Here is a 10,187-nt window from a genome sequence, read left to right on the forward strand (position 1 = left end):
AAAAATATATCAATTGAGGTTTTAAATCCTAATTTTTAGTAATAAAATTTGATATATCATCGTCACAATAATGTTTTAGATGGAAACGTGGTCTGGAAACTGACACGCTTTCGTTTTGTGTGTTGTCGGATTCCCTTCTTTTGCGTCAGCTTCTCCTCCCGTGCACCGAACATAGTTCGAGAAAGAAGAAGACGGTGACGATGGCGGAAGGTGGCGGCGGCAAGCCGAAGAGGATGATGGTGGCCATCGACGAGAGCGAGTGCAGCCACCACGCCCTCGAGTGGGTGCTCGCCAACCTCCGCGAGTCCCTCTCCTCCTTGCCCCTCATCATATTCACGGTCCAGCCCCTCACCGACTTCGCCTACCTGACTGCCGCCTCCCTCGGCTCCCCTCGTACGTCAATCAGATCTCGATGCTTTCTCTCTAAAACTAATTCGACCGGTTGTTTTCAGTCCATTTGTCGCTTGTCAGGTGTTCGATGAAATGTTTCTGATCTGTTGTCTTTGTGGTTTTCTTTCCTTAGCTATGGAGTTGATCCAATCGGTGCAGCAGCAACAGAAGCAGGTTTCGCTTGCTCTCCTAGAGAAGGCGACGGAGATCTGTGCTCAGTACGGGGTATGACCGCTAGTCTCTCTATATATCCGTCCTTGTCTTAGCTCAGCTTTAGACTGTATTAAAATGATGCATGCTTAATTTTCGTTCACTTGATGATCCTACTAATGACATTTTGATTTGGTCTTTCTTACTTGCATTCTCTCTACCAATTGAAGGCTTGTGGTCAGTATGTTCGTCCTTTTCTTAGCCCAATTCTAGATTTGTATTAAAATGATGCATACTTAATTTTCTTTCATTTGATATTCCTACTAATGGCATTTTGATTTGATCTTTGATACTTGCATTCCCTCTCCCAAATTACTCTAAAGCTCGTGGACATAAGTTAAACAATTTCAGATTTTGACAAGTTACTGACAACTGAAGCAATGCTAGGTTTTAAAAAACATTAGCTTTAGGGTTTGCATTTATATTTTTGGGAGAGTCAATTTTCCAATATAACACACATTATCCTGTAGGAATTTATGCTTGTCTATGCATCAGGTACATGGTCAGATTATTGTACTGGATCAATAGGTAGCCCTGGCCACAATCAAGCACAACTTGACTTAGGGCTGCTGCCCTATGATTAATCCTAACTTTCCCGACTTGTAGAAGGTTGAACCCTCCCACTAGATCTAGGATTCCTTCATCTTCTAGTTGTATTCTGAATTCTATCTGCAACTTGTCCTCTCATATGTGTCTGATTTATGGGTCAAAATAGGCCACAAAACTTGTTGATTGGAACACCGCATTGTTATCCAACTCATGCCTCATCTGGAAATAGGGCTGGCTGAAGCTGAGTTTGATCCTGATCTTGATCCCTATCTTACTGATGGTCAATCTCACTCTCAAATTTTGCAGACCTTGCATTCATAGGGTATGAAGACGAAAATTTTCTTAGTGGTTCTTTTTGTAATGAGTTGTGAGATACTTTTTTTATGTTATTCATCCCAAAGCATTACCTATTTGTGCAAGAGCCACATCTGTGCCTTATTCGTCCAATTAACTTGGTCTTCTTTTTAAGTCTTATGTGCTACAGGAACGAGAATATATAAGCTGAAGTTAAATTCATTATTATGTGAACAATATCACATTGTCTATTCCATAGTCATATATCTCATAGTTCATTTATACATCATCATTAATGCTAATATATTATAAGAATGTCAACATCTTTTGTAGCACATACTTTGAGCATGCCCTTAACACAGGCAGTCATTCTCATACTGGAAAATGTTCTAGTGACATTTTCTTGCATCTCAGGTGGTTGCAGAAACAATTACAGAGGTAGGAGATCCAAAAGAAGCCATATGTGAAGCAGTCAAAAAGTTGAATGTCAACTTGCTTGTTGTGGGAAGCCATGGTAAAGGAGCCTTACAGAGGTGTGCACTCTCATTCCCTTCAATTCTTTTCCTTGTATATTTTTTGTCTCTTGCATCTATCTTGATAGTAGGCCATACTTTGAAATTAATATCTGTAGATGAGCATTCTCTAATTCTCCTTTTCTTAAATTGTACAAATCCATTGGTCGTATCCTTCATGCTGTTCAAAGCAGTATGAAAGAGATTGGTATAGCCGCCGTGTGAACTGCTTTACTCATCAAATATATTTTGGACAACACAAGAAATTTATATTAATATTATAGACAGATAGAGAAGTATCACAGACAAAAAAGGTTGGTTCCTTCTTAATAAGGTGGAACTAAAGAATTCTAAACTGTTCTGTAATACTTCAGCCTACTTTTGTTGGTTGAGGTGAACTAATACAAGTTGCTCAGGAATCAGGATGCTGTGTTTTTCAAGGCTATACTTTCATTTGCCTCATGAACGACTACCCTAGCAGTAGACTAATGCCCCTTAAGAACTTCATCTGATTGTCCATGCTTAAATGAATTGAAATCTTGGATAATTCAATTTCTATAGCATTATCCCTTGAGTTGTCCAACTTTCACAATCTGTATTCCAGATCTAGATGGTAGTTAACATTTGCATGCTATCTATAAGATCAAGATTTGTGGACGAATGGCCATGTTTTACAGACTTTAAATATTAGCAAATTTGTAACTTGCCATGATGAGGACAACAGCCACAATTTCTTAATGGAAACGGAAAATTGTTTGTGAATGTCATTTAACCTGTCATCGAGCATGTATGACAATTGACAATTCATGTCAGGAGTGTCAGGATGAGCTTCAAATTGACCTTCATCTAACTAGGAATTTGCCCCTTCCAGCTCTAATTATTCTATATGATCCTTCCCGAAGCGGACATGCTACTTACACATGCAAAATCCAAAACCAAAGACAAATAATCTCTCAACAATTCTGTTCGACTTATGACTTAAGTTCGTAATTTTACTTCTGCTTGAAATCCTTTCAGACACAAGTGAACATGTGAACTTCGGTTTAGGGTTCATTATATCTGTAGTCTTTATTTTGCTTAGAGATTCCTATTCATCTTTCTATGCTATTTCACCGCTATTATCCAAGAAGTTACATCTCAGCATTTATCGTCCAATCGTGTATGATGGAACAGGGCTTTTCTAGGGAGTGTCAGCAACTACTGTGTGCATCATGCCAAGTGCCCCGTCCTCGTCGTGAAGAAGTGAGCGCGTGAGTCTCTTCTTTCAATCTTCCAAGTATACTACCATGTGTTAGCAGATGATGTTAATGTCTTTATTATACCCTCTACCTGGATGTTTCACAAGACAATATAACCGTGTTAAATAAGTCCTCTTCTTGTGATACCTCGCGAATATTCCTTTGCTGGTGTTCTTTCGTTTCGATGAGACTTAGATGAGATTGATTTTTTGCGGTCATGGATGACGCTAGCAAAGGTTCCTTCACTCCATCCGAATTCCACCCACTGATGGCATCAAAATGTAAAGCTAATCCGGTCAGCGTTTTGACGAAAACAAATGTAAACCATGTATCTTTAATTCCACCCACGAGGGATTCAAGGATGTTGGTGTGCACAAGATTTGCTCTCGTTCCCCCCACGAGAAGCTTCCCACCCTCTTCCCTTCCACGCTTTGACTCGAGTAAATCTTCTACAACGTCAGCTTAATGTCCAAACCATGGATATGCGACTCTGACCACGTTTCTTCTTCGTCACCCAATTACCCGTCCCAACAACGTGCGCTCCTGCCTCACGTTAACCTTCGCCCCGTCGATACAGTCCCAGGGGTTCCACCAATCGGCAGGCGCCACGTGGTCCGACCTTTTCTTACTCGTCCATCACCGCTGGAGCCGCAGATGTGCTGGCTTTCCTTTTGGCGCTTGTATCATCCAGGATACAGGATTCAAACCCCCTCGCTCTCCCTCGCGCGGCGCCGTCTCCTCTCGTACCACCAACCCAACTCACCACGTGTCACGCACTTATCCACGCGTTTCCTCCGACCGGTTCCCGGCCACTAGCGCGATACTTCCCTGTCTCTTCTCGGTCAGGGAACAGCCTTTTCCACACAAAACCCCGGGCGACTCTTCACCTCGTCCGGATCCTCGACGCCCACGTGGTGGATAAGGTCGTTCGGGGGTGCCGCTCGAGACAGGGGATCCTCGCCCCGCGACCCCACGCCGATGACGTGCTGACTCAGCGTGGTAATCTCGTTCCGCCACGTCAGTCGTTGCCTCCGCCCCTAACGTGGTTCGCTTGTCTATTTTAACCCCCCCCTGCCTCTGTCCGCCGCCTCCCTCTTCTCGTTTCCCAACCTCTGTTTCCCCAAAGGATTATTAGGGTTAGGGGGTTTGATGGAGACACCTCTTGTGGCGGAGCCATTGCGGATCCCCGGCCTCGTCGCCCGACTCCTCTCCGACCTTGCCGGCGCTTGGGCCTCCCTCGCCCTCCTCGTCGCCGGATTCGCCGCCTTCCTCAGCGTCCTCGGCCGGGCAAAGCTCGCCTTCCTCAGGTACGGCAGGGCCAGATCGTCCACCTCTCCCCCCGCCTGCTATTGCTCCTCCGGGGAAGACTCCGACTCCGACTCCGACTCCGACTCGCCGTCTGATGAGGATGAGAAGGAGGAGGAGGAGGAGGATGAGGCGCCCTCGTCATCGTCCGACGAGCATGACTCCGCGCCAGGAAGTTACTGGGACGACCGGGGGCGGGACGGTGGTCTGGATCTGGCCTTGGGTGGCGCCGTGGTGAGGACGTGGGAGGGGCTGGGGATAGGGTTCGATCGCGCCGGCGGCCTGATCTCGCTCATGGACCTGGACCGCGGGGAGGTGCTGAGGTCGTTCCACGCCGAGTTCCCCGCCGCCGCGGCCAGCCTGGCGACGCCCGCAGTGGTTGTATCGGCCGCGGCGGGCGCGGGGGCAGGTGGGGCGGCGGTGACCGTGTGGGACGCAAGGTCGGCGGGGCAGCTGACCCCAGCGGCCGCCGCCGAGTGGTGGCCCATCCTGAGGCGGAGGGTGGTGGGCGTCGCCGGCTTGGACGGGCGGGTGTTCGTGGGCGACGACGGCGGAGTGATAACGGCCGCGGATTTGAGGAGGGGCCGATCGCCGCTGGTGGTCGAGACATGGCGTGAAAGGCGATTGCCACTTTTGCCCTCGCCAAAATGACCAAAACCCGTGTACAAAATTTGTCGTCCGTCCGATTCCGATCGGTTTGGACTTGTAATTAATCTCATCAAATCGATCCGGCCTAATCGCCAAATCGGTTTGATGGCAATTGATAGTTGTTTTCCTTGTTCGAGACTCCTTCCAAAGCAGTCTCATCCCTGGCAACATAACCTCGACGCAGTTTAATGGGGATTAATTTGATCATTGATTGATTAATAAAGACGATTTCCAATTATAATCCTTTTTTTTGCTATACAATCATATTCTAAAACCTTTTAATATTTCAAATATATCTTTACGTAAATGAACGTAAATGTTCATATTCAGCAAGTGCATGGCCATCTCCCACGTAAGGACCGTACAAATTGGTGCAGATCACGTAGCAGCGGCTCGAAGAGGCACGGCGACGGCGAATGGGATGCAAGAAGGTGGCGACGTCGCATCAACGCACATTAGTGGTCAGCGCCGACGATGAGATGCTCGCTTCTCGTAATCACAGCCCCACGGGAGACAGGGAAAGCGTCTTGTCCTCGTCAAACTATTCTATGCTCGCATGGCATTGCGACTTTGGAGATGCTTCCACTGTCATTTCCACTGTAGAGACCATCGACTTTAAACACACAGGATTTAAAGAAGGTCTAATTTTCTTTTAGGGATTAGAGATGGTTAGTTAGCTTAAATGCACTCAAAATTAATGATCATGAGCTTGGGAGATGAAACCTTGTAACTTGATAAGAAGAGGAGGAGCAAACCATAAATAACAAGAAAGAAAGGGAATAGAGGGCATGAGATTAACGAGGAGGAGGAGGAGGAGAGAGAGCAGAAAGAAGCCATCGGTGACAACAGCATGCAGTGGGAGACGATTCAAGATAATGGTGATTCCTGTTCATTCCCCTACATTTCGACTCTGAGATCATGTGATGTGAGCCGGGCATTTCAAGTTTGCGAAGGCGGCCCCGCACCGATTGGTCCGAGCTTATCTCAGGCGGCCCAAACCGAGCCGGATTAGGCCCTTTGCCGACCTTGTTGTCGACTGGCGTCTCCTTCTTTCCCCACCGATTCCCTCGTCCAGCCCGCGAGAAATCTCTCTCCAGTAAAGCAAGAAAAGCTTCGATCTTTAAACACCTTTCCTTTTCTTCTGTTATTTTGGAAGACACAGAGAGAGAGAGAGAGTGTAGAAAGAACCACCAGCCGACCAAAATCTCAAGTATAAATCAGATGAGAAGGCACGGCGTGGTGGCCTTCCACCGCTTCCTTCAAGAACTGCTCCACCGCCGCATAGCTGGGCCCCGCCACGTCCCTCTCCCACGCCGCCTCAGCTTGCTCCGTAGCTGACCCGGCGAGACGCGCTGTCACCGTCGCGGTTGCGTCTAGCCTCCGCAGCGGCCACCCCATCTGCTCCAGCCGCTCGATCTTCCGCACCTGCTCCTCCGCCAGCCGCCGCGTGTTGGCCTTGATGGCCGCCATCGCCGCCTGGTACGCCGCCGCCGTCCCCCGCCCCTCCCCCCGGAAGTACTCCCGGAGCTCCGCCACCCCGATAGCCTTCGCCAGCCCCGGGTGTCTTAGCTCCCCCGCGTCCGACTCCACCTCCGCCGCGAAGTACCGGCCCAGCTCCTCCACCATTCCAGCCGCCACCATCTCCTCCACCCGCCGGTCGAGCTGCTCCGCCAACGCCGCCGCTTCCACGTCCACCCACAGGAAGCAGCATCGGTACCGCAGCGCCCCCTCCCTTCTCTTCCTCCTCCACCGCCAGTCCGCCGCGAATGGACTCCGCTCGGGGTCGTAGCTACCGGCCATGGCAGCATGTACCATGGAGTTGGACCCGCCGGCCACCACCGGCAGCCGGCCGCGGCCTGTAATCCCGGCAATAGCGCGGGCCGCCATCTCCCGGAACGTCGCCGGCGAAACCTCGCCCGCGGCTGGGTCAACCTCTCCCAGCAAATGATGCGGCACGCCGCAGCGCTCCACGACGGGCATCTTGTTGGTGGTGACGTCAAGCCCCCGGTACACCTGAATCTTATCGGAGTTCACCACCTCGCCCGAGAACCTGGTGGCCAGCTCGATGGACAGCTTCGACTTCCCCGTCCCAGTGGCGCCCATGACCACCACCACGCTCTCCTTCCGCCCCTCATCATCATTGCCTTCGACCCAATAATGATGAGAGGAGTAACATCTCCGGCACATGCCCGGAACCGCTGCGACAGTCGTGAGGCCGCGGCGCACTGAAGCCGGCCGATGGAGGTAAGGCAGTAGAGCTGTGTTGCCCCCTCCGCCGAGTAGAATTCTCATATAGCCCGACCAATGAATGCTTGGCCTAAGAAATGGAAGGCAAGGGAGCACAGTGGCATGCCACAGCTTCAGGTGGGTTGTCTTCCTACAGAATTGACATGCAAAAGGAGAGGAAAGATTGGTGTAGGAATGGCAATGGGATGAGTAGTATTCCCTCAACTCATGCTGTTCTTGATGTTTGTTGGCTTGTCTCTGTGCTGTCTCTCCCTCTCCCTCGCCCACTCCCTATATATATCATTCACTGGACTTGCAGAGTGGATGGAGCTTCCTTATAAAAGCCATTAACCACCCTGCTTATTTTAATTAGGTTAATCATTCCATTTACCATGCCAGACAAGCAGTCAGGGCTAGTGTTCTGCCCTCTCAAAAGTTCCATTCCCTTCGGCTTCCCCCTCTCTCTCTCTCGGCTCAATTTCCAAAGCAGTGTGGTTAAAGAATACAAACATGGGAATGGAGATAAAATAAGGAGGGAGGAGCATTCTGCTCTGCTGCTACCTGGGCAGGCCTCGTAACACTTCATATTATTACCCTATGGAATTGGGAAGTGGATGTGGAGAAGAGGAGGAAACGGGAGAATGGAGTCATGGGCCATGCCAAGTGCCTTGGGATCGGACCCCAGCAGTAGAGGCTGTCTGTCCTTGAGGGGGGAGCTGTGGTGGGGGCACCCATGGCCTGCTAGGGTTCAGCCAGACCAGAGGAGGGCACTGATGCTGGCCACTGGAGCCCCATTTGGTCTCAGGGGGTGAGTTGGGTCAAGGGCATGTGCCCCACAATATATCCAGTGCCTCTGTTTCATCTGTGCTCTTCTTCTTGCTCATACTCATAGTTGTTTAATGATCTGCAGGAGGAGAGCACTCATGTTGTGGTCTTGGGAGGGAGGGAAGCCACCACCATGCCTCGGCTGGGGAACACACCCATAATTGTGTTGACCGAGTCTGCTGATCGACCATTCTCATGAACTGACCCCATCATAGACCAAATGACTATTACGAGTGCTGTGGTAAAGATTAACATCCCAAAACTAAGATTTCATTTCAACAAACAGTTGCTTAGTATCGAGTCCATCATGTCTTTGCCCATAATTGAAGTAAATGATGATACGACCTCCCTGAAATTGCCATTAACTGATGCAGAAGCTGCTCGTAGCTTCATGCACTGAACCATCCTGAGAAGGACAACCCTGCACGGTTGGATATGTGGGAGATCTGTCGAGAAAGGGACTCCCGCATTATGGTATGGATTCACGTCGGTTTCAGCTTCTTCCTCCTCTTCCAAAGAAATGCATTGGTGCAGTACTTGATTCTTCTGAGATGGTGCCAATTCCGGCTTGTTTCTTCAGCTACATGCAAAGCATCCACCACAGCAACACGGAGCACAAGGGAAACCAGAGGTTATTTCCACAAACATGTTCTATTTATTGGACTGTAGCAACCCCTTTCACGAACACCACCACCATGAACACAAACAAAGCAAGAAGGGCTACTGCCAAACAGTAAACCTTGTCGTTGCAGCGGTGCGGTCAACTTCAACATTAACTCAATGTGGTGCAACAATGTAACATATCAATCAAAGAGAGCCTTGTTCCTTGGCCATCCTATGTCAGTTCCAGCGTCGCAGTGTTCGTCATCCTCTCAAAACTGAGCATGCATTCTTCGTTACACGATATCAGTTCAATGTGGTGCAACAATGTAACATATCAAAACGCAGCCTCTCAAAACTGAGCATGCATTACACGATATCAGTTCCAGCGTCGCAGTGTTCGTCATCCTATGTTCTGACACCTTTCTTGGTGTTAGGTTATCGAGTAGTCCATTGCCGCTAAGAACTAGCTTTTCTTTAACCAAGCTTGGACCAGTGAGGATCTAACCATGGATATTTATGTGTCTTCACTGTTTTGAGGAATTTTGGTAGCAAAATCAAATTATATAGAATTAGATAAACAGTGGGCTACGAGGATTTTGGTGCTGATCTACCCAGAAAGTGATCTGTCACCTCCCTCATTGCGAGCATTTGTTCCTAAAAGATGAAGCAAACCTCGGGTTTTCGGTTTTTCTTATTAGCCTAACCATGAAGCAGCTGAACAAGAGAGATGCTGCTGCCAGTGAGCGTTCATGGAACAACTCGAGAGAGGTCAGAGGAGACCCTACTGGAAGTTGTTGCAAAAGCTTATACCTTCCGACCAATGACATAAGAATGTGGCATGCAGCATCCACAGCTTCAGCTGCTGTGCAATTGTCTCACTGCACCAACAGAAGAGCTCGCACCTACATCTGATGCATGCGACTACACCTCAACATCATGCTGGAAAAAGCTTCATCCAAGATGGACCATGGAGGGCCAAACAATTGCTTGACAGCTTACACCATGTCTGCATGCTCCTCACACCTAAACCGATGGTTACAGACAAGAAGCATCTCTACACCACAAGTCCTAGCTTTGGTTCCTAATGGCTACTGCTCAAGTTCAATGTATATTGGCAATGTTGGCATAGCTTCTTCTGTGTTTTATATCATGGGACTGCAAACAATGACAGATGATGTATTATTATGACAAGTAGGTACTCCACATTGGAGATTAATGAATGATGTCAGCTCATAACATGAAGTGCAGATGTGGTGTTGTTTCAAGCCTTCTGCCAAGAACACACCTAACAAACACTAGTTCTCTAGTGGACCAAATTGTGAGAGCCGAACCAAGTCCAGTAGAGGAAGGAGACACCTTTGTGACCTGCCTGTCTTTGTCTTTTTGA

The 10,187-nt window shown here is 48.7% G+C and overlaps 3 protein-coding genes across 3 annotated transcripts; 2 read left to right on the forward strand and 1 right to left on the reverse strand.

Annotated features, from left to right (window-relative positions):
* Positions 1-87: 87 nt before the first annotated feature.
* On the forward strand, positions 88-3,339 carry LOC103979907 (universal stress protein A-like protein). The gene is made up of 4 exons (XM_009396163.3): positions 88-393; positions 524-615; positions 1,858-1,976; positions 3,129-3,339. The coding sequence occupies exons 1-4, from the start codon at positions 201-203 to the stop codon at positions 3,199-3,201; spliced, it is 477 nt and encodes a 158-aa protein (XP_009394438.2). The 5' UTR covers positions 88-200; the 3' UTR covers positions 3,202-3,339.
* Positions 3,340-4,342: 1,003 nt separating this feature from the next.
* LOC103979906 (uncharacterized) lies at positions 4,343-5,149 on the forward strand. The gene has a single exon (XM_065141197.1). It carries the CDS (start codon positions 4,343-4,345, stop codon positions 5,147-5,149), a length of 807 nt encoding a protein of 268 aa, XP_064997269.1.
* Positions 5,150-6,352: 1,203 nt separating this feature from the next.
* On the reverse strand, positions 6,353-7,685 carry LOC135632585 (adenylate isopentenyltransferase-like). The gene has a single exon (XM_065141198.1). The coding sequence runs from the start codon at positions 7,436-7,438 to the stop codon at positions 6,353-6,355; it is 1,086 nt and encodes a 361-aa protein (XP_064997270.1). The 5' UTR covers positions 7,439-7,685.
* Between the last annotated feature and the right edge of the window lie 2,502 nt (positions 7,686-10,187).

Source organism: Musa acuminata, chromosome BXJ3-3 (assembly GCF_036884655.1).
Source record: "Musa acuminata AAA Group cultivar baxijiao chromosome BXJ3-3, Cavendish_Baxijiao_AAA, whole genome shotgun sequence".
NCBI classification, from domain to species: Eukaryota; Viridiplantae; Streptophyta; class Magnoliopsida; order Zingiberales; family Musaceae; genus Musa; species Musa acuminata.